The sequence below is a fragment of the Cyprinodon tularosa genome, unplaced genomic scaffold, assembly GCF_016077235.1.
Source record: "Cyprinodon tularosa strain WSP-4 unplaced genomic scaffold, ASM1607723v1 ctg424, whole genome shotgun sequence".
Classification (NCBI taxonomy): Eukaryota; Metazoa; Chordata; class Actinopteri; order Cyprinodontiformes; family Cyprinodontidae; genus Cyprinodon; species Cyprinodon tularosa.
Window position 1 is genome coordinate 67,512 of NW_024039146.1, and position 23,387 is coordinate 90,898.

Genomic DNA, 23,387 nt, shown 5'->3' on the forward strand with positions numbered 1-23,387 from the left:
GAGCTTCCTCTGACATTCCCTCTGAGTCTCTGTGGCTCTCAGATCTCCCCCTCAGACTCTTGGACATAAACTCCTCACTGAGCTTAAGAGCAGAGAAGTAAATGTTTGACCATAGTGCACCTAACAGCAGAGGAACAGAAAAGCAAAGGGAGAAGAACTGGAACTTTTCTTTTACTTTTTAAGGGGACTTTGAACTTGGACAAAAGGACAAAGATTTTTATATAAGCCAGGTGGACATCTAGAAAAAGAGGAAATACTTTTTTTCTTTAACATAGTTTTGGACTTTTAGACGTGGACTGGGCGCCTCCACTCTCCAGAGGTTTGTTTGATCAGTAATCCTTTGTTTTCACCCATAACTTTCCTAATAACTCCTTTGTTTTCGTCAACTTCACTTCTAAGTGTTGCAAAAGTGTCTGTATGGTGGAGCCTTTGGGGCGAGGCGAGCGAAGGCTGTAAAGCAACAGGTTTATGACTTTATATCACTCTACACGGATAAGGTGGTACGGGGCCTTAAGGAGGATCTCGTATGAGGGGCCCCACCTTTAGTTAAAGGTGTTACCCATCAGCCACCTCTTCTTGTTGGGTGTTTGACTTTTCAATGTGATTTTATTATAAATCAACAATCAAATAAAAAAGATTGCTTTTTGGGTTCATTTTCTTTAGATAATAATGACGCAACCATGTCTCGTATGGAGCCAAGTTTAATTCATTGTGCTTTCTACTAAAAGTATGAAATATTTCTTTATATGCTGCAACTTATTTACCTATTTAGCGTGTATATTTTTAATTTCTCGCAGATTTTTTCTAGAATCTGGAGGAACAATGATTCATATCTAAACAGTTTAAATCTATATCCTTTGTAAATAATAAGTTGTGTTTTGAACTTCAGGTGTTTCTGATTTCTTTGGGTCTAACTGGAGCTTCTTACAGGCAGGATGGGATTGTTTTTGTTTTATCTTGAGGAGTACAGTCAACTTTAAAATGGCTGCAGGTTTTACCCTCCCCTAATTTTTTAAGACCCCCCACCATCCCTTTCCCTTTCTCCTGAATGTGATGTCATGTCAGGGTCAAGCCCACACCCACTGGTGGCAAGTCCACCCAAAAGGTATGTTTTTGTGTGAGGAGAAACAGTTGGAGTGCCTCCTTTCCTGCCAGAGAAGCTTTCAGACAAAGAGCAGTGGAATGAGAGGCTGGAGGCTGTAATTTGGCTCCGAAGCGCCGGCTTGTCTGTGATTTTCATCAGAGTGGGAGCAGAATATAAAGAGCTGGTTTCCATGTATTTACTGGTTCATGGCAAAGTTTGCAAAAGAGCAGATTGTTTGTTGACCGTCTTTGCTTGGTGATCTACCTGTAGGGCTTCACATTGAGGCGTAAACCTGCCTGTCCCATTTGCTTCCAGGAGGTGGTTTGACCTCCAGCTGGTCAGTCTCTCGCCTCAGGGAGACATTCCTTCCAGGAGTTACCTTGTTGTCAACACACAAATCATCCATTTGTTTTCCTTCATCCCACTGAGGCAATTACAGGCCTTTACTGACACACAGCAGTCTCTGTTGGCTGTTTGTCTCTCAGATTGTCCTCCATCCAAGATTCCTGCAGGAAATTATAATGTGGTTTTATAGTGAGGAGCACACACTGCACGCTGCCTGGAGCCTCTCCAGATCCCACCCTGCAACGGTCCTTTCCCGACCACACTGCATCGTGTCTCAACTAGATCTGAAATTATATGATGATACCAAAGGATACATGAGGTTAAATGAGGGGGTTTTATCATGGATTTTGGAAAAGGCGTCAATTTATTAAAGCATGCAAACTCCAAATAGATTGAAACAAACAGCATTTGTTGCATTTATAACTTACATTAAACTCCAGAGTGTTTCATTTTACTTATTTATAGTGGAGTTAAAACGAACTGGAAGAGTCACTTTGTTGGTCAGAATTATTCTAAACTTTAAGTTTTTTTTTTACTTTGTTCAACTGTTTCTATAAAAAGTGAAAAGACTTTAAAAAAATACAAAACCTCTTAAAAAGACTGATAAATACAGTTTTTATATCTATATGTCGGTATTAATACTTATCTAAAAATGACATTTTAATAGTATTTATCCCAGTCCAGGCCTGGATTAGTATCAGAAAAAGGAAAATCTACTTTGGGAAAAATGCTTACATTCTAGGGTGCAAACATTTAGAAAATTATAGATCCAAAATGAATAAAAAATTACACTAACTCTGATATCTATTTGAATATTTAACATGTCATGATTTGGTGTGAAATAAAGCCATAGAGGTTTACTAAGCCGAGCTTGGCTGAGGTTTTCCACGTTCAAAATAAGAGACAAATATGGTGGAATAGCCCTTTATCAGACTGGTTCATTAGATACCAGCTTCAGCACTGGGATTTACAGGTAATAAAACCTCACAACCAACACTTCCAGCTTTAAATTCTGTTGAATGTTCTATTATTATATTATAAAACCAATTGTAAAGTGAACTTTTAATGTAATTTTTTACATATGACTCGACATTTGAATCTGAAAATGTCCCATTAGGGGACGTGTTGGCCTGCTAGTTAGAGCAGTGAGCTTGTGCTCTGAGAAGGTTGCAAGTTCAATCCCCACAGCCTTCACTGTGACCCTCTGAGCAAACCCTTAACCCCTGATCGCTCCCTGGGCGTCGCACAATTGCAGCCCACTGATTCCCCAAAGGAATGGGTTAAAATGCAGAGATACATTTCTCCAGTGTAAGATCGGTAAAATCAAATTAAATTATAAAATGTGTTGGAATCAGGAATTGTTGAAGTAGCAGTTAAACTGTTTTATCAAGCTTTTTGTCTGTTTCTGTTGTTTCTTTTCCAGGAGGGAGATGAGGAGTTGGTCGTTACATTTCCTCGCAGGACTCGGTCTTCTGGCCGTCCTGCTGACCTGCTGCTCTGCTGAAGGTGAAAATCAGAAACATCTCTTCTCTTTAATTAGATCCTTCAATGGATAAAATGATATCTTTTTAAATAGATAAACCCCCTCTTCAGTAATTTTGGGAGAAACTGAGAAAAATATTTCTTCACATTTTACTTTCAAATTTTTTCACAATTCAAATAGAAGAGTTTTGAAGTCATTAAATATTTATGTAGCTGACGTCTGACCAGTAGAAGTATTAAAGGTCCTATGAATACCCTTCTTTTGTACTTTGGCTTCCCCCTAGGCCATGCCACCCTGGGTAGAGAGCCCCATTGCTCATATCTAAGTAGCTGAAATGTTCCTCCACAATATTTTGTGCAACCAGGGGTATTCTAGTAATGCTTTATGCAATGAACTCACTCTGTTCCCTTTCTGTGACTCTCCCTGACGGTCCCGGCCCGAACAGTGAACTACTGCCACGCCTTCAGCTCGGGTTCCTGCTCAGAGTGTCTGCAGGCGGGGGTAGACTGCGTATACTGCCCCGACGAGGTGAGAGCAGAGAACTACAGGGAGCTGCTTTCATAACCTTATTGTTCTCAGACTGAAAATAAATATTTTGCATCATATTTACTTTTGACCTTGATTAACCCATTCAATTTCTTTTTGTTGTTTTTCTGCTATTTCACCATGCAGCCATGTTTGTTTACAAGTTATTAGCAGATGATTAAAGAATTAAAATACTAAAAGCATAAAAACTTTTGCTCGTGCTCCCTGTTTATTCAGACGTTTAATTTTCATCGCTGTGACCTCTATAAGAACATCATCGCCCATGGCTGCAATGACAGGTCTGTCATTAGAGCCAAAAGCTTGCAGAAGATAGAGAAAGTAAGTTAATTGTCCAATTTATATAACATTTTAGTATTCTATATATTTTTTATATTTAATGTTTTCTCTTCATCTGTGTTGCAGAAAGATGCAATTAATGTGGCGCTTCAGCAGTCTCAGGTGTCGCCACAGCTGGCAACCATGACCTTTCTGCCTGGAGAATCTAAAGATTTGGACGTGGAGGTGTTTGCTCCGACTAAAGGCCCTCTGGATCTTTACATTCTTATGGACTTCTCAAACTCCATGAAGGACGATTTGGACAACTTAAAGAAAATGGGCAATCAGCTGGGTGAGCAGACTTTGGCTCTGGAGATGTGTAGCCAGTGGCGGTTCTAGACTATATTTATATTTATATTTATATTCATTAGGAGGGCCAGGATGGGGACAGAATGTTTTCATGGGGGCACAGAAGATCATGAAACAAAAAACAGGGAAACAGTTTATTAACAATCTAAAAAAAGAAAATATTTCTCAAATTAAGTATATTTACCCTTAATATCAATAGGTGAATACGATGACTTGCCAATGTACTGCAAAAACAATCTAGGAGTAAATAAAAATTTTCTTAATTTAAGTGTATTTACCCTTAAATTGAGTACGTAAATAAGATGATTAGCCAATTGAATGAGCATTTTTACTATTGAAATAAGATTGTTAGATTATTTGCAGTTGAAATAAGACAATGCCATTGTTTGTTCTTATTTTTTATTTTATTTTTTTAATTTTATTTAATTTTAAAAATGCACCTATTTTAAGAAAAAAATGACTTAATTAGATTTTTTGCAGTGTGGAATGAGTATTTTAACTCTTAAAATAAGATAATTAGAAAAAATGCAGCTGAAATAAAAAAATTGCTTTGTTGTTTTCTTTCCTCCCCAATTCAAGAAAAACAAAATGCACTTATTTAAAAAAAAAGACTTATTTAGATTTCTAATTTCAGTGCATGTCATATAGTTTAAAACAAAATTTCACGTTGTTCCAATTGAAAATTCTAATTTATTAATTTTACTTTCCCTGAAATAAAAACAATCAATTAAAGTGCAGAAAAAATGTAACAGAAATAATTAGATGCAAATTAAATATGTACTAAAAGATGAAAGTAAGCTTTTGAATATTAGGTCAATTTATAATTATAATTCAGGAATATTATATACTTTTGACTTGTTTTAAATGAAAATGACATGTTTTAATCGAATAAGAATTAGAACTGAACTAAACCGATAAATTCTGCTGTAATAAATTGAAGACATTTTTAAAAAATTTGGTTCAAAATAACATTTAGCAGAAACTGGGATTCTATCTCAATATGACTGAAACTATCACCTTCATTTTAGAATCATAATTAAAACAGAAACCTAAAGAAAAAACTCAAGGGGTCCAAGGGAGTTATCAATCACTATGTTTGTTCCCGTGTATATCATCATTAGATTTTTTTTTTAGTATTATGTCTTCAGTACAGGGGCCATAACTGGGACCAGGACCATTTGTATCAGGGCCCCTCTCTCTTGTCCCTGTTGGCCCCTATCTAGAACCGCCCATGTGTGTTGCTATTCCTGTAATTCAATCTTCTTGTCTTGTTTTACCTGAAGCGGAGGTGGTGAAAGAGCTTTCAGACGACTACACCATTGGATTTGGAAAGTTTGTGGACAAAGTAATTGAGCCTCAGACTGACATGAGACCTTCCAAGTAAGGAGAAAAACAGCAGATAGATACAGAAACTTTTCTTGTTTTGGCTTCTTTCTAACTTAAAATTCCTCTTTTGTATCTCAGGCTTAAACAGCCATGGCCCGATAGTGATTCTCCATTCTCCTTCCAAAATGTTATCAAGCTGACAAACAATGTAGATTCCTTCATATCAAAGCTCCAAAACCAGAGGATATCTGGCAACCTGGATGCCCCCGAAGGAGGATTCGATGCCATTCTGCAGGCAGCAGTGTGCGAGGTTAGTAGAGTCCCATGTGAGACATGCATGTCCTGAAGAAAATACAAGCCTGAAACTTCACATTTCCAATCAAATTTATTTTACTTACTTTATTAATTATGTCATTTATTCCAGATTGTAAAGGTAATTAATGGGATTTTAAAGGTATAGTGGAGGATGTTCTTTTTCTGGGTGGATCATCAAAATAAGTGGTCCTCCTAATTGTCAATCATTCTGGTGATGTGTTTATGTAAGGCCGTCCTACGTGCTCGTCCCCATTCTCACTTACCGGTGGTGAGTCTGACATAGTGGAAAAATTGCAAACCTTCTTTTGTAAAGTAAATTGTATGAGCGATGCAAACAGCAACTTTTAAACAGAGCGTGCACAAGGAGAAACTGAAATTTTGATTTTCAAAGTATTTCACTGAGTGCCCTTTGAAGGGTTAAGAGCCTATTATTTAACTAGAAAGTTAAAAAAATAATATATGTTTTATTTTCATAAGGATAATGTCAGGTACTTTTTAATAGATCTGGATATTATAAATTCTGTATCACTTATTTTAGATTGTAAAACATTAATTTGATAAAATTTCATATTTTAAGTTCTTTATTTCTTTTTATTTCATAATTATGGTTAAAAATAACAAAAGCCACAAATTTATTATCCCAGAAATATAGAATATTGTAAAACAGTGAGTTAAAGAAACTCTTGGTTTGACTTTCTAATTAGCTAATTAACCAAAAGTGAGTAATGTGTGTAAATGTTTCCTGAATCTCTAAATGCTCTTGCTGACACAAGTCCTGAAGACGGTCATCAACATTTGGATGAGCTTCGCCAGGGTTGGACCTGTGCTCGAGTCAAAGCCTCGAGATCCACCGGTCACCAATATATCACATCTTTCATGTTGAGTCACTTCTGAACCAAAGAGAGCATCAGAAGTGTCTCACTCAGGCTAAGGAGAACTGGGCTGTTGCTTAGAGATCCAAAGTCTTAATTTTATACAGAAACCAAAGTGTTAGAGTCTACAGGAAAAGTGGAGCAGATCCACATTAAAGGGTGTGAGTGTGGATTCTAGTATGTCATCTGCTGTCAATAATCAACACAGCCACCTAACATGAGATTTTAGAGCACACAATGTTTCCTTCTTCTGAAAATCCCCGTTGGAAATGCTGAAAATGCAGCATCAACCCACACTTCCGAAGCTAGTAAAACCCGGTTCAGTGACCAGTATTATTGGCTGGCAAACCCTGCCCTGACTTAAAACTGATGTATAATCTGCCGCACCTTGACCAGAGAAAGATGAGAGGCACATGACCTAACAATGAAGATGAGCTTAAGGCCACTGTTAAAGCTTTCTGGACTCCCACCAGAGCCCAGCAGAACCAAAGTCTGGCCGTGTGTCACACAACATCGATGCAGTAACCAAGTATTGACAGCGTAGAAGTTCAGAAGTCTGATATTTCAGTTGCTCCATGTAGGTTAATTTATATAAAAGTGATTTTCTAGCATCTCTTTCAATGCCTTACTTTGACTTGGACATTACAAACAGTTTGAGTCATTAAGAGATGGATTACTGGTGTACTTTTGTTCATTATACTTGTGCCAAAGTCAATCTCACTCACAGATTACCGGGCCTTCAAGATGTCTTCAAGATGAAAAAAAAATAGCAGCCATCACAGTCCTAAGAATAGTGGTTTTGTCATTTGAAGAAAATAGATGCATTAGAACTTATTCATCTTTCTAATTTCCTTTTTCCATATATGGTCCTTTCTTTCCTATTCCAGGATCAGATTGGTTGGCGCGAGCGCAGCACTCATCTCTTGGTTTTCTCAACCGAGTCAGCCTTTCATTATGAGAGTGATGGCGCCAACGTGCTGTCTGGTATTCTGCCACGCAACGACGAGCTCTGCCACCTGGACGCAGATGGAAAATACACAGAGGCCACAAAGCAGGATTACCCCTCTATACCCACACTCATCCGTTTGCTGGGGAAACACAATATCATCCCCATATTCGCTGTCACAAACCACTCCTATACTTTCTATGAAGTAAGCAGACTGCAGCTGCTCGCCTTTATAAATGCTTTTCAGTTTAGAGGCTTCAAATGACTAATTTTTTTGTGTTTGCAGAAATTAAAAGAGTATTTCCCCATTGCCGAAATTGGTTTGCTTCAAGAGGATTCATCCAACATCCTGGAGATCATGAGGAATGCCTTTGAGGTAAATGCTTGAAACTCTTAAATTTTGGGAAAAGTAGAAGGAGGTGCCTCATGGCTGATCCCTCGTATTCTTTTTGTTTCAGAGTATCCGCTCTAAGATGAGCATCCGTGCAGAAGACAGGCCAAAGGCTTTTGGTGCCCAGTTTTTTCATCCAAACAATACAGTTGCCGAGTATGGGAGCTTTAACTTCAAGCCTGGACAGATTGTAAGGATTACATAGAATGAAATATAAACATTTCACTTCTTGATCCAGCTGGATTTGAGGTCCAGAAGATCTCATCAGCTGCGTTTACATTAATCATATAAATGCACTTGCATACAGTGGTTTTCCAGCCATTTTGAAATTTATGTGTTTTGCAAAAAGTGCAAAGGAAACTTTTTTTCACATCACACGAGTCATATATTTAACATAGACGGTTTTGCTGACAACACAAAAAAAGACAACTTGAATTAGTAGGAGGAGGATGGCGATGCCTCGTGATTTTGATTAGTTATTGGGTACACAAACATTTTCACACGTGATTTTAATTGCATTTGGTCTTGACAATGATTGCAGAACTGGGTTGTTTTATTTCAACGTCAGCATAATACTGACTGTCTGACTGCGATTTAAACCAGAGAGCAGCTAAACATAATATGTAATACTAAGACAAACTAGCTGGTGATGGAGAAGCATGCTCTGTTTCCTGCATGTAGGGTTTGGTACAACATGTTTACTGGTTGCTTTTTGACACAGCTCTTTGTCAAGTCTAGCATATGAAATCTTTCATAACAATCTTAATCTTTACAGTGTTTCATTGCGATTTTATGTTATAGACTGACACAAACAACATAGCAAAAGATTTTAAGGAAATATGTTTGGGTGTGTGTGTGTGTGTGTGTGTCTCCAGGGCAAGTTTAAGGTGAAGCTCACAGCCCAACAAATGATTGGTGAGACACTTGTCTGCAAAATGGATCCAGATGAAAAAGAAGGTACAATCAGAGTCAAACCAACAACTTTTAATGCAGCGGTCGATGTGAAGGCCTCCATTTTGTGTCCAACCTGTCCATGCGAGAAGGTTAGAGAAACACACTTAAACTGAAGCACATAAAGGTGTCCTTATGCTAATTTTTTGACCTGTTATGCATCAGAATCAGACGGTCTTTTCATGTTTCTGTTTTCAGACAGGTATTCCGAAAGCTGAGAGGTGCAATGGAAATGGAAAGTTGGTGTGCGGGAAATGTCAGTGTGATGATGGCTGGTGAGACTTTAGAGGACTGCATTTTGCCACATGAGACTCCGCCACCCCCTCCTAATGTCCTCACTTTTTCATTTTTTTAGGCAGGGCCCTTTCTGTAACTGCTCAAAAGCCTCTGAGTCAAACAAGAACCAGTGCAAAGGCCCAAACATGAAAGAGCCCTGCTCAGGCCGTGGAGACTGTCAGCCATGTGGAACCTGTGTGTGCTATAATCCAGACCAGTATGAAGGACCCTACTGTGAATATGACAAGACCCAATGTCAACGTTATGGAGGCTTCCTTTGCAATGGTATGTTGAGTTGAAAGGATGCATTAAAGCAGGTTACTCTGACCTTCCCGGAAGTGTTTCTAAAGGTCTCTGGAAATTATCCTCCCTGGATTATCTTCTAATGAAAAGAAAAGTATTTGGATCTGTTTAAATAGGGAGGTAGAATGTGTTTAACCTAAGGAAACAACACAATACCCTGTAAAGATGTTTAAAATGCTTTTGCTTCACTTTTGTCAGATCGTGGTTCTTGCGTGATGGGTCGTTGTTCCTGTTCAGAGGGTTGGGAGGGCGCTGCCTGTGAGTGCGCCAAAAACAATGAAACCTGCTTGGACAGCAATGGGGTGAGCGGAGCTACTGGTTTACGTTCAGACCACGCTCTCCAATATGTGGACGATGCCTTAACCTATCTTTATGTGTTGTAGAACATTTGTGGTGGTCGGGGCGAGTGTGTCTGTGGGAGGTGTAAGTGTCCAGAATCCAAGATGGAAATGTCTTCAACCTGTGAGCTACAAACCTTTGAGGTTGGTCAAGTATGCAGACTAAAATCATAATGTACTGGTTACGGTGTCTTGAATTTGTAGCCTTGTCTGATCATCCTTTTGAATTGTGCGTCTAGTACCAACAAGGCTCATGTGAGATCACAAGGAGTTGTGTCTTGTGTCAAGCATGGAATAAGGGAGAGTTTAAAGACAAAAATTGCGAAGGCTGCTTCAAAGTCGTCATGGTGGATAAGCTGAAGGAAGGTAAGCTCAAACCCTAAGGATTCATCTGTGTCTCCGAAATTAAGATAAGCTTGTTGAAATTTGTGGTCAAATCATCTAATAGTTGTGTACAATAATGTTTTCAGCGGAGGAAGTGCTTCACCACTGCAGTTTCCGAGATGAAGACGATGATTGCACATATCAGTATACTATCGCCGACAGTAAAGGCATGGAAAATGAGGACCTGCTGGTTGAGGTGCTCAAAGAAAGAGGTGAGATGCATGGATCCAAAGTATACAAATCCAGATGACTGCTTAAATGATACACTATTGCAAAATGAAAAGTAGTTGAAACTTGTAAAAGAAAATCCCCTTTCCCTCCCTTTATCATGTTTTGGTGCAAGTGAGCAAAGAAAAGCTGATTCTAAGTCATGTGTTACTACCATGTTTTTCCAGCCGGCATTAGTTCTTAACAAGGTACACTTGGAAAAAAGACAGTTATACCAAACAGTATACTGCTTGGATCCCTCTTGGACAACTTCTAGATATCAGTGGTTCAGTCCAGGTTACTGTCCAGGTGTATTCCAAGTGTATAACTAATTACCGAGTATATATGAACTTACTTCTTCTAAAGTTCATAACCATATCCTTGGTCTTTGTGGAGCAAAGCTAGGTAAAGGTTTTCCTCTGCTTTGTTTCATATCACCAACGAACACAACCACTACTGGATGATCAGAGAATTTCTGTATAAAGTTGCTCTATATGTGTGATGAAAGTTAGGGGCAAAAGGAAAGGGACAGACGTACTTTGGTCTATGTGTCAAACAGTGCAGACTGGATGGTATGGGATGCACTTGAGAAGTGGAAGTACTCACTGTGTTCCAGAAGGTGATACATTGTAGAGGACCAATTTATCCAATCGTAAAAGTCCTGAAATTAGCAAGGACCAGACTCTCTAGATTTAAAATACAGCAAATCAGGACAAACCCTTAGGCCAAAGGGGAAGCACATCAGCGGGTGCCATGATAAGTGCTTTACGAGCAATGCTGGCAGTAAGGAAGAAGGTAGGGAGAGGAAGCAGGATGCTTCCTATCATAGTTCCTTTAACAGAGGAACCTCTTAATGTTCGGGACTTAGGATAAACAGATTCCCACAATGCTGTGCATGATAGGGCATACATTCACCGACCACTTTATTAGGTACACCTTGCTGTTACCAGGTTGGATTAAATCTTAAATCTTCATGGCATAGATTCAACAAGGTACTGGAAGCATTCCTCAGGGAGTGTTGTCCATATTGAGATGGTAATATGAAGCAGTTCCTGCCAATTTGTTGGCTGCACATCCATGATGCGAATCTCCTGTTCTGCTACATAGCAAAGGTGCTCTATTGAATTCAGACCTGTTGACTGCAACAATATTCAGGCTGTGGCTTTGAAAACGGCTTTGAAACGATGCTCAGTTGGTACTGAGGGACCCAATGTGTTCAAGAAAATGCTCCCCACAGCATTACACCACCAGCATCAGCCTGAACCATTAGAACACGGCAGTATGGATCCACGCTTCCATGTGGTTGATGCCCTACCATCAGAATGTCGTGGGAGAAATCCAGACCAGGCAACATTTTTCCAATTTTTTATTGTCCGATTTTGGTGAGCCTGTGAGAATTGTAGTCTCAGATTCACATTCTTAGCTGACAGGAGAGGCACCTTGTGTGGTCTTCTGCTGCTCTAACTCATCCGCCTCAATGTTCAACGTGCTGTGCATTCAGAGATGCTCTTCTGCATACCTCGGTTTTTAATTATTTGAGTTGAATGCTGCCTATCAGCTCAAAACAGTTGGATCAATCTTCACTGACCTCTGGCATCAACAAGGCATTTGTGCCCACATAACTGCTGATCGTAGAATATTTCGTTTGACAATTCTCTGTGTATCCTAGATATGGTTGTACGTGATAATCCCAGTATATAAGCAAATTCTGAAATACTGAGTATTATCCGTCGGGCACCAACAACCATGTCAAGTTCAGAGTAATTTAAATCACCTTTGTCCCACATTCGGATGCTCGGTTTAAATTGCAGATCGTCTTGACCATTTCTACATGCCTAAATGCATTGAGTTGCAGCCATGTTATTGGCTGGTTAGAATAGCTGTACGTGTAATCTGTGTGACACATGTAAAACTTCACCTCCTCATGCATTTTTATACAGTAGAGCTTGAACTGTCCATTCAAAAATGGCCTGACACATTACACAAAATAATGGCCGCATCCTGAAGTAAACACAGTCTTCTTTTTTTTATTTGAAAAATTAATGACAACCCAACTCGGTTAAAGTGCACTCTTTAACTTTAACTTTAACTTTATCTTAAATGTTAAATGTCGGTTCTGATCTGTCATAGTCTCCTAATGTCCCATCACCCCACCCTAAGGTGAGACACTAACAGGACCACATGGTATACATATGTTTCACACTTGATGTATTTTATATTTCTCTTCCAGATTGCCCACCAGCTAGTCTGCTGTGGCTGCTGCCACTCATCCTGTTCCTCCTGCTGCTGCTGGCGCTCCTGCTGCTCTGCTGTTGGAAATACTGTGCCTGCTGCAGCTCATGCTGGCAGGTACAACCGCTCACTACTTGAAATATAAAAGCTTGATTTTTTTCCAAATGATGGTTCAACTAAAGGTTTTTTCATTTTTATTTGATACAGAGCTGTCTGGCCTTGCTGCCATGCTGCAGGAGAGGTAAACATATAGTATGAGATGCAATAGAACTGCCTTAATCCCCTCGTTTTAAACCACCTACCATGTATACTAAGCAACACTTCCTTTTAGGTCGCATGGTCGGCTTCAAGGAGGATGAGTACATTTTCCGTCAGTCTCAGCTGACCTCTAACCATTTGGACACACCGATGGTGAGGACCGGCCCACCTAAAGGAACTGATGTGGTTCGCTGGAAGGTCACGGATAATGTGCACCGTGCGCCCAATCATCCACAAGCGTTGTTACAACCAAACCCAGATGAAATGAGTAAGTCCCATTTGAGATAAACCTCAGCTAATGTTAGTAGTTAGAGCAGTAAAAGCAACTAAATCTTTTTTTTTTTCACCTTTTTTAGTCAACTTCCCAGTCTCCCTCCGATTAAACAGGCTGTTCTCTGAGAACCTGTCTCGCCTTGATTCAAAGGACGCTGAGCTGCTCCGTAAAGAAGCGGCTGACAACGTGAGCTGGGTTTTTATATGCTGCTGGGTGCATATTCTGATGGTGTCTGATCACTGTTTTGTTCTTGGTTACAGTTAAACGAGGTGTACAGGCAGATACCTCAGGCGCAGAAGGTGCAAGATATTTCATTCAGGTATTTTACTTCTCAATGCGACACTCCCTTTTTTGTTTTGTTGTTGTTGTTTTTTTTAAAATGTCTTATCATTTTCTAAACCCGTATTAAAATGAAATATCTTCCCAGTCAAAACTCACATCAATTTTCTTCTCCACAGAACGCAGAAAAATTCTGGAAAAAGGTAAAAGTTCAATCCAGCATATATTTGAGACTGTTTTTTTTTTTATTATTGCTGTAACTAGAGGTGTTTTATCTCTAACATACGTCATCTATGCCCCTCAGGGAGGACTACACCATCTTGGATACTGTGCTGTCAGCTCCCCGCAGATCCTATCCAGATATAGTCAAACTGACTGAGAAGAACGTCCAGTCCGGAAGCTTTGGTGACCTTAAAGTGGTCCCAGGCTACTATACTGTGGCCACAGATCGAGGTGAGTGGCATAAATTCGTAGTCTTGGTACAGTACAAGGGAATGAATTATTTGTAAATCTATATAAAAATATTTCATATTTATTAATGTTTCATTAATCATGTTACATCTGCAAACCAGACATGAACAAAGTGGTGACGAACAAAACTAAAAATGCAGTTTTCAAAATTTGGTATTTGCATCACAGTTCTTTGTAACCAGAGCTTTAAGCTCTTCGTCGTATGTCTTTACCAGGTTTCTTTTATGGAAACATATATTTTGCCTTATTACGAAATGGTTTGGGCCAAGTTGGATTGGCGAAAATCTATAAACTTATAACCCCTTTCTATAATGCATGCATGCATTATAGAAAGGGGTTTTACGTTTTAAAAAACAATGATAATATTGATGTACACAATAAATGTACCGGCATTTGTTTGTCCTGTTTGCCAAAATAATTTTGTGAATCAATGTCCCTGAGCGAGATGACAGCCCAACAGATTTGTATTCACAAGCAGATCATTATGGTTGTTGCCATAAGGTTTCACTTCATACTTATATATGAAAATTTATGATTTAGGGAGTACAATAATATACAACGGACATGCGGTTGGAAAGGAAGGGGATAAGTATTAAGGAGAGAGAGACCAAGATAGAGACAGGAAAGAGGGAGGAGAAAATTAAACCAAGAGAAAACAAAACAACAAAGCAAAACATGACCTGCATGAGGTGAGAGTGACAGAAAACAGAACGAAACAGCAAAAAAGCTTCCAGAGTAGCAGGAAAATGTGTGTGGAAAACGATTTTATATATCTGTTGCTAGAGCTTAGTATTTAGTATTAGTGTGTATGCATGAACACCTGGAACCATATTCTGTGGTATGTATGGGCATGCTTTTTTATGAAGGATTTAGAAAGCTTCTCCAGAAGGAAAATATGCTCAGTAGGAGGTGTGGGTGGCCCCAGACTAGCCCTACAGGGCCAAGGACTGATAAAGAGGCAACGCAAGCCTCAGATATCCACAGGCACCCCAGGTTCCCCCATATCAGCAGTTTTTTGTTAGAAATCTTTCATTTTGTGGCATTAGTACTTGGTACAGAGTTAATTTGATGGTATCAGAGTAAAGGAGGGAGTTATAAATAACCACCAACCTTTCTTTAGATTTATATGAAGAAAATAAGGTTGAAGATATCTAATTTGCCTTTGCTATTCGAAAATGTAGCAGCGTTTTGTGCTAGTCTATAAAAGCCCTATAAAAGTGTTGATTTCTGTTGATGTCTAACGTTGAAAGAACCCCCTGCTCCCCTACAGAGGCTGCAGGAGCTGTGGAGTTCCAGGAGGACGTGGAGTTGGTGGATGTTCATGTGCCACTGTTTGCCAAGGATGATGACGACGACAAGAAGCAGCTGCTGGTGGAGGCTAGGGATGTGCCGTTGGGCATCGCAGAGATTGCAAAGCGCTATGTTAACATAACCATCATCAAAGACCACGGTGCGTTATATATGTTATTTATACAAATCATTCGTAATGGAATAAAAATGAAATGTGAATACAATCACTACTGCATAGAGTTAATTGAATCTCCCCTCTCTGTCTCCGTAGCCACAACTATCTTCTCATTCCTCCAGCCAAAATACACATACAGCAGGAAGGATGGTATGGCAAAGATCCCCATCAGCAGGGAGATCATTGAGGATGGACGCTCTCAGGTCACCTACAACACACAAGACCTCACCGCCAAGAATAAGAAGGTGAGCTGAGCCTACTCTGTGTTTACACAACGCATCACATGTAGCCTGCGAGGACCGTCACTGACTGAACAGTATGTCCCTCATCTGCCTCCATTGAATTTAGGACTATAAAGAAATGCAAGGAGACCTCTCCTACGGTCCTGGTGAGACTACGAAGATTGTTTACGTTCCTTTGCTTGAGCTAAGTGAAAAAGATGGCTTTTTGGAGGAAAAACAGGTAAAGCAGTTCATTATGGACCTCAGTAACCCGCGGCAGGGAGCCAAGCTAGGACGGTACCCAAGAACCACCATCACCATCACAGACGAACCAGGTAAATGACTGCCTAGAAGTTTTTGGATGATAACTGAAAGCTTGGGTACTGGCTTTAATTCAAACTGTTTGTTCATCTATTTTTTCACTAAAGAACCAAGTGTGATGATGTTCAAGAAGGCTACACAGAACTTCAGCAGGTTAGATCCGACCTACAGCATCCCAGTGGTGCGCTCTCGCAACGAAGACAGCCCAGCCACGGTGAAGTGGCGCACCAAGAAGGATCCGCGCTTTGATCTTTCTGGTATCCTGAAGTTCGCTCCAGGAGAAACGGAGAAGTACATAACGATTGACTCTAAAGCCCATCCTGGTCTGATTCAGCAAGATACCTTCCAGCTGGAGCTGCTTGAACCCAGCTCCAATGCTGCTATTGGAGAAAGGAAGAACACCATCGTCAATATAAAAGACGGGGGTGAGACACAAATCAGGAGACATTTGATGTATTCATAGCTCCATAACAACACCACATTAGTTCCAGTTTCTCTGAAAAGTATTCACACCCCTTGAATCACATTTTGGGGTTTTACATGATGGAGCAGTAAAAGCAACAAAAAATATAGATTTGTTATTATTAATTGATTTATTATCTTCACTCCCTTTATTTGTATGACCTTAAAATATCTAGAGCCACTAATTACTTTCAAAATGTCCTTACAAATTAAGAAAATATTAGCACTCAAGGTGAAGTAGAGTGGTGTCAGCATCATGCTTTGGGTGTTCTTTTTTATGGGGTTTAGAGGCTGATCAAATAGAGCTAAAAAGCTACTTTTGTTGGTCTCTTAGATATAATATATTAAACATTGGAAAAAACTCAAATGGTATGAATACTTCTGCAACCTACTGATCCAGTTTGATGAGCTTGCTCAGTATTGCTGCTTGACTTTGTTTCTTGGAACATTATATTCTTCCAGCAGTACCAAGATCTCCAGAAATAGCGCAGACTCAGTCGAAGGGCTACGAGAGCCCAAAGTGTGCCTCCCCTGGCGGTCTCCTTCTCCCTCCAGGGAACCTTAAGTCCAAAGCGACCGGACCCAAAAACATCCGTCTGAACTGGGACTCACTACAGAATAACATTCTGGGATACAAGGTATGCCTCACTGATCAGTTTCCATATCTCAGTCGCAGCTGCAGTCTCTGAGACTGTGTTCGAACGCTAGGTCAAGTATTGGATCTATGGCGACCCTGAGAAAGACGCCCAGGTTCTTGACGTGAAGACACCTCAAGCCGAGCTGACGAATCTGTACCCCTACTGCGATTATGAGATGCGAGTATGTGGCTATAATGCCTTTGGAGACGGCCTTGAAACCGATGTGGTTTCCTGTCAAACTCTCGAAGACGGTAATCACTGAGAAATCAAAGTTCACTGCTATGAGACATGAACGGAGAGAGACTGGTTCTCCAGTTTGGCTCTGGATCTAGAAGTAATGTGGTGTGCTTTGGACTCTGTTTTCCTGCAGTGCCTGGTGAACCCGGTCGTCTGGCATTTAACGTCATCAGTCCAACCGTTACTCAGGTCAGCTGGGCAGAGCCTGCAGAGACCAACGGCAACATCACAGCTTATGAGGTCATCTACACGCCGATGGATGATGAAATGAGTAAGACATTTTCCTCTAAATGGTAAAACCGTACTCAGATGTGTTGCATTATCCAGTCTGTTGTCTTCTTTTCAAACAGAACCTGTTGGAGCAGCCAAAAAGGTCAAGATCGACAACCCAAAGAAGCGGATGTTGCTGATAGAAAACCTCCAGAGCGCCCAAACCTATCAGTACAAAGTTCGAGCCCAGAACAGCGTTGGCTGGGGCCCCTTCAGAGATGCTACCATCAACTTGGCATCACAGCCTGCCAGACCTCTATCCAGTCAGTTTGCACCAAGCAAATTTGGGTTCTTCAATCTGGTTCAACTGGACGAAATTAACTCCTCCTCACTCCTGTCTGTAGTTCCCATCATTCCAGATGTCCCTATTGTGGATGCAGAGGCAGGAGATGAATATGACAGCTACCTGATGTACAGCAGTGATGTGATGAAGTCACCAACAAGCTCTAAGGCACCGAGTGTCTCTGGTGACGGTGGGTACCAAGAACCAAAACATCGCTTTTAAACTCAAAACTCCCTGAAATTCCCAATGTATTTAATTGCTGTTTTATATAGAGAGTCCAAAACAGGGAGGGGTGTGAATAAGAGCAGCTTCCCCGTCCAATCAGAAGTACATTTTTGCAGCATGATGCATAAAAGGCCAAAAGTACAAACAAATACTACGGTTCTCAGATTTGTATAAACAATTAAAATCATATCATATATACATTTTCCACTCAACAGGAATGCATGATAGTCTATCCAATAAATCCCTAATAAAAGGTTTGTGGTTATAATGAAAGCAGTTTAACTGATGGAATGCACTGCTGCATATTTGGCAAAATAAAAGCAGGCATGTGCCAGACTCAGGAAGTACGCATTTTCTGGAAAATTTTAAATCAAGTTGTTTCAGTTCACTCTCTATACTGAGGCTCTTCAAAACCCCATGTGGTAGAAAATATATGGGGGAAAAAAGTGTGCAGCAGATATATCCTGTAATCTTTATCTTTGTGTTGGTTTTGAATAAAGGCCAGGCATCGGCTCCCGTCCTCACATTTAAAGGCTCACACAGAGCGTCAGAACTGAACTCCTTCTCCTCATGGTTCTGCTTTTTTATTATCTCCATCTGGCAGACATAATAGCTGTAGACAACACTCCAAACTGGGAGAGCAACGAATCTTGTCCCGATGCGTCTCTGTCTATATGGCCTCATGCTTTACAATGACTAACCTCAAGCTCTCCATCCTATAGACCTCCTGTCGCTCCTGTTTATTATCTTTGCTGGTTACTTGTCCTCCTTTGAGACAATAAGGACTTTCCTAAACTAACATGAGATAAAGTAATTTGTTGTTCCATGTGTAGTAAATCAAGCCCTTCTTCCCTGCCAATCTATCCCTGCAATCGCTGCTTTTCTTCTGTGACCACGCAATCAAGGCTGGCAGTATGTCAAGTTGGTGGGGTCAAACCTGGATCTCCGTCAAGTGTCATGGAAAAAGCGAGTGGAGGTCATCCCCAGTCGGCTCAGCACAGACACAGAGATGAGCTCAGATGAGGTTCCCCACCCCGGCTCCTACCAGACGCCCCTGCCAGGTGAAGACAACCCCCCCCACAAGATCGACTGCTAAGACAGGCAGACAGCGAGCATGCCAGCTGCTATGCACGGCCGGTTACTTTGCCAATGGGGCATTGAGGTCGTTTCTCTACAGCTGCATTTCAGGCTTCAATCCTCGTCTGGTTTTTTGCACCTTTCACGTCTATTCTCCCACCGGCTGAACAGCATTGAACGTTGGCATCAACTGCCCCACCTCCAGTTGATGATCCAGGCTTTTTCAGACCCCTGCCCCTCTCTGTCCTCTCCCCATCTCACTTGAGTAGTGTTGATCTAGAGGAAGCTTCCTGCTGTGCTGTTGTGGTACGGAATGAAGAAAAAGTCAGTTCTGGTCAGTTCTTCAGTTTCAAAGATGAGAATTTCATCTGCAGCTACATTTGGCTTTTTATTCTTCTTCTTCTTCTTTAGTAGCATTTCATGAAACATGCAGAAACACATTCAGTGCCTTATAGATTTATTGTGTGTGTCCAACCTTGGTTGTTTTCACCACACAGTCACAAACATCAGCATATTTTATTGTGATTTGAAATGGACCAAGGAAAATTAGAGAAGAAACATTAAGGATGGAAATGGTAACAATTTCGACATCATTTTTTTTAAATTAATGAAGGAAGCAATGTGATGTACATGCATTTGATCTGCCCAGCCATTGAACCGGTTCAATCCAAAGTTGATATATACAGAATTCATGCTCACTTCAGAACTAAGTTTTGTGTTATATGGGGTAAATAGAAAATTCTCTGCAAGTCATCTAGGATTCTTCAGTGAAATCATAAATAATTACTACTTTAATAATAACTTAAAATCAATTTAATGTATATCTTAGTACATGTAAATATACCTTTTATGCAGAACATTTTTTGATAAAAGTAGGTAAATAATGAAAATGAAAATGTAAAGGATGTTTGCCCCAGAAATTTTGTCCCCTACCTTTTACTACCTTTTATCTAGAAATTACGGATAATTAAATATATGCATCTATTTGTTAGCAAAGGCTGTAGGAAAGTATAGTTTTTCTTTATTTAGAAAACATGGATGTAGTGGTTGTTCCTGTTGGAACAGTGTAGATTGACCCTGAGGTTCTGGCGCCTATCCTCTTTTGGCCACCCCTCAGTGTACAATAGCTTTTCACTGGCCATCCCTATTAAAATTTTCTGGCTACGCCTGGGTTGATGAATAATATGCTAAGGGAATGATGAGGCTCCAGTGACGCCAATATTCAACCGTGGATCCTTCAGAAACCCTAACATCTGTGTGGATGTTCTTCTTGTCGGACCTTTAATGAGACCAGTAGTAGTTCTCTTTTCTGTTTTATGGACCAGTGGGATTTTACAAAAAAAAGCAAAACCAGAATTTAAAGCGTTTTTTTTTCATCAGGATGTATTTCCATCCATTTATAAGTTCAGTAGTCTGGTAAATGCAAATATTGGAAACTACTTTGTTTCTCTTTTCTTTCGGTACCTCTGTAAAATTCTAACTGAAGGAAATGCAACAATCTTAAGAGATATTTTCTTCTTCCACATTACAAACATTTGCTATATCTCTGGTGCTCTTTGTGAAAACTTTAAGAGTTTAGGCTGTTAAGGAACCAACAGTGGCTCGCTGCTTTTAGGTGCTTCCCATCACTGGAGCTGTGGAATGCTAAAAATGAAGGATAGTGTGTAGAACCTGTGCTTTTACCTCTATGCTTTGTTGTGTCTTACAGATTACATGATGAATGGAAAGTGGGATCAGGGCTTCCTTTTCCCGGGAGGCTCATCAACGCGCAACCTTTCTGCTTCATCCTCTCCGATGTCCACTCTGAGCTCCAACTACAAGGGAGCAGGCGGTTCCTTCACCACAGAGACACACACCACCTACATGTCTGGGCCCGGTAAGGAAGATGGAGCAGGTACTGGTACTGAGAACCAGTTTGGAAGAACGTCATGATGTAATGCCTGCTCTGTTTCAATACGCAGGAAGCCCTCGCAGACACGAGATGATTGGAGGAGGGACGCATACAACGGAAGTCCACATGAGGAAGCGATCAGAGAACAGAGGTTACCCAGAAGAAAATATTCGGGACTCCATCGTCATGGGAGATGTGACGAACCAGTTCCCAGATCTGGGTACGTTTCCATCAGGCTTCTGTACTGATTTCATTGATTATGAGAATATTCCTCTTGTTGATCCTGGAGGCAGATGTTATGTTAATGCAAAAATAAGAAGAACAGGGAAGGTTACCTGTATGAATGCATGGACCTGACAGCTTGTGGACATTGGTTGGGGCTGTTGGCTGCACAGGAGGCTTATTTATTCAAACTTTGCAGGAGCTATGCTGACTATCGCTCTTTCTCTCTCCCTCCCATTTTGTCTCTTGCTCTCTGTTTTCCTTCTGTTCTACCTGATGCTTCGTCCCCTTGTTTATTTTCATCTTTCTTCCATTCCTTCTTCCTCTTCCTTCTGCTAAATGCGCCATCAGGTGGGTTCGGCTACACTGGGTTGCAGAGCAGCTCTCAGAACCAGTACAGCTACAGCCTGTCTCAGGGTTCCAGGGCCAGGACTCAGTCTTCAGAGGTCAATGAGGCCTTATACAGGCTGGACAGAGTGATCCATGGTAAGTCTCCCACATGCATGCATGAAGGCAGAGGATTTTCAAGAGCAAACCTTTTTGTCAGTGGTGGTTTTTGATACCGGTGGTTATGCAGGGTGGCATCAGCAGAGGGAAGCCCAGTCGCCACATTATGTTGCTTTTATGCATCTGCGGTCAATGGAGAGTTGGCATCTGCTGCTTGCTGCTGAAAAAAGGAACTATTTTATATTGTTTGTCAGCACAATGTTTTATGCTGCTCCATTATTTTAAGATTTTCTGCATTTTTATTGTTTGAGAAAGGGGAATAATTATCAGACATGTATAAAATAGGTCTGTACTGGAAAAAATTGAAATCTAGATAAGTCTTTTATTTTTTTTAAATAAGTCAATTTGTTCCTGGATTGAGGAGTTAAAAAAGACATTTTGCCAATGGAACAAGACAATTTACACTTAAAATAAGAAAACACAATTGCATTGTCTTATTTGAAGTGCATGTTATCTGATCTTATTTCAAGAGTAAAAATACTCATTCCATTGGTAAACTACCTCATTTACCTACGGTACTCAAATTAAGGGTAAATACACTGAATTTAAGAAATTTGTACATATTTCTAGATCGTTTTTTTCCAGTGTGGGTTTGCTGCGTTAAGATGGATAAAATGTGTGACATAAAGAATTAATTTAGAGAGATTATGATGTTTAAAATTGAAATGAACTGACTCTCATTAATGAGTCGTTTAATTTTGCGTCCAGACCTCCCATCACCTATCAGATCATGTGGTCTTTGTCCTTAAGGACATTTCAGTTAAATCAGTAATCATAATCTGTCCTATTTCATAAAATTAAACATTTTAAAATTGGTAACAGTTTATATATACATATATAAAGGTATGCTCAAACATAGTGCTTATGAATGGATTAATGCAAAGAAAATAACAGATTTCTAAGCTTTTCTCACAGATATATCTTATTTTGCTGTTTTTAACAGATGCTCGACTCTCTCCTGGTGTACCAGACACCCCCAGCAGACTGGTGTTTTCAGCTCTGGGACCAACTGCGCTTAAAGTTAGTTGGCAGGAGCCACACTGTGAGAAAGACATCCAGGGATACTCTGTTTTGTACCAGCTGCTCAATGGAGGTACGAATAATGCATTTGATTCCTGTTTAGTTTAAATCAACAGGTCATATCATCCATGTTCTGCACTTAGCAGGTCCAAAGCATTCATCAGTTTGTCTTCTGCAGGCGAGACGAAGCGCATCAATGTGACGAACCCAGCAGAGAACTCTGTAGTTATCCATGACCTGCTGCCCAACCACTCCTACCTGTTTAAGGTGAAGGCTCAGAGTCAGGAGGGCTGGGGTCCAGAACGGGAGGGAGTCATCACCATCGAGTCAGCCGTGGACCCTAAGAGCCCCCTCAGTCCTATGCCAGGTGCCGGCTCTGATTACCTACACTTTTATTTATAAACACGATCATGTATTCATTGTTACCATAATGGGTTTTGGTGCCTCTGCTCTGTCCAGGCTCACCGTTCACCCTGAGTACGCCCAGTGCTCCAGGTCCCCTGGTGTTCACGGCCCTGAGTCCCGACTCGCTGCAGCTCACCTGGGACAAACCACGTAAACCCAATGGAGATATCCTAGGCTATGTTGTGACCTGCGAACAGCTGCATGGTGGAGGTAAAATAAATGTTAAAAAAAAATCTAT

The 23,387-nt window shown here is 40.4% G+C and overlaps 1 protein-coding gene across 8 annotated transcripts in view; it reads left to right on the forward strand.

Moving 5' to 3' along the window:
• itgb4 (integrin, beta 4) overlaps window positions 1-23,387 on the forward strand; it is a 25,548-nt gene continuing 2,161 nt past the window's right edge. The window contains exons 1-40 of one of the 8 annotated variants that reach the window (XM_038299315.1): window positions 1-319; window positions 2,853-2,935; window positions 3,358-3,440; window positions 3,675-3,776; window positions 3,861-4,065; window positions 5,366-5,462; window positions 5,547-5,718; window positions 7,483-7,746; window positions 7,828-7,917; window positions 8,000-8,122; window positions 8,808-8,975; window positions 9,082-9,158; window positions 9,239-9,444; window positions 9,661-9,764; window positions 9,846-9,944; window positions 10,040-10,166; window positions 10,271-10,396; window positions 12,622-12,740; window positions 12,831-12,864; window positions 12,955-13,149; window positions 13,238-13,341; window positions 13,416-13,474; window positions 13,614-13,637; window positions 13,739-13,887; window positions 15,176-15,355; window positions 15,467-15,615; window positions 15,719-15,926; window positions 16,020-16,337; window positions 16,837-17,012; window positions 17,083-17,263; window positions 17,383-17,520; window positions 17,600-17,782; window positions 17,864-17,992; window positions 18,933-19,088; window positions 20,813-20,980; window positions 21,066-21,215; window positions 21,569-21,703; window positions 22,668-22,817; window positions 22,923-23,111; window positions 23,204-23,359. In XM_038299315.1, coding sequence (XP_038155243.1) covers window positions 2,860-2,935; window positions 3,358-3,440; window positions 3,675-3,776; window positions 3,861-4,065; window positions 5,366-5,462; window positions 5,547-5,718; window positions 7,483-7,746; window positions 7,828-7,917; window positions 8,000-8,122; window positions 8,808-8,975; window positions 9,082-9,158; window positions 9,239-9,444; window positions 9,661-9,764; window positions 9,846-9,944; window positions 10,040-10,166; window positions 10,271-10,396; window positions 12,622-12,740; window positions 12,831-12,864; window positions 12,955-13,149; window positions 13,238-13,341; window positions 13,416-13,474; window positions 13,614-13,637; window positions 13,739-13,887; window positions 15,176-15,355; window positions 15,467-15,615; window positions 15,719-15,926; window positions 16,020-16,337; window positions 16,837-17,012; window positions 17,083-17,263; window positions 17,383-17,520; window positions 17,600-17,782; window positions 17,864-17,992; window positions 18,933-19,088; window positions 20,813-20,980; window positions 21,066-21,215; window positions 21,569-21,703; window positions 22,668-22,817; window positions 22,923-23,111; window positions 23,204-23,359 — 5,569 coding nt within the window. In that variant the 5' untranslated portion in view covers window positions 1-319; window positions 2,853-2,859. Of the gene's footprint in view, window positions 320-2,852; window positions 2,936-3,357; window positions 3,441-3,674; window positions 3,781-3,860; window positions 4,066-5,365; window positions 5,463-5,546; window positions 5,719-7,482; window positions 7,747-7,827; window positions 7,918-7,999; window positions 8,123-8,807; window positions 8,976-9,081; window positions 9,159-9,238; window positions 9,445-9,660; window positions 9,765-9,845; window positions 9,945-10,039; window positions 10,167-10,270; window positions 10,397-12,621; window positions 12,741-12,830; window positions 12,865-12,954; window positions 13,150-13,237; window positions 13,342-13,415; window positions 13,475-13,613; window positions 13,638-13,738; window positions 13,888-15,175; window positions 15,356-15,466; window positions 15,616-15,718; window positions 15,927-16,019; window positions 16,338-16,836; window positions 17,013-17,082; window positions 17,264-17,382; window positions 17,521-17,599; window positions 17,783-17,863; window positions 17,993-18,932; window positions 19,089-20,812; window positions 20,981-21,065; window positions 21,216-21,568; window positions 21,704-22,667; window positions 22,818-22,922; window positions 23,112-23,203; window positions 23,360-23,387 lie in introns of those variants that run through there. The other 7 variants (XM_038299316.1, XM_038299317.1, XM_038299318.1 and 4 more) reach the window with 7 other exon arrangements.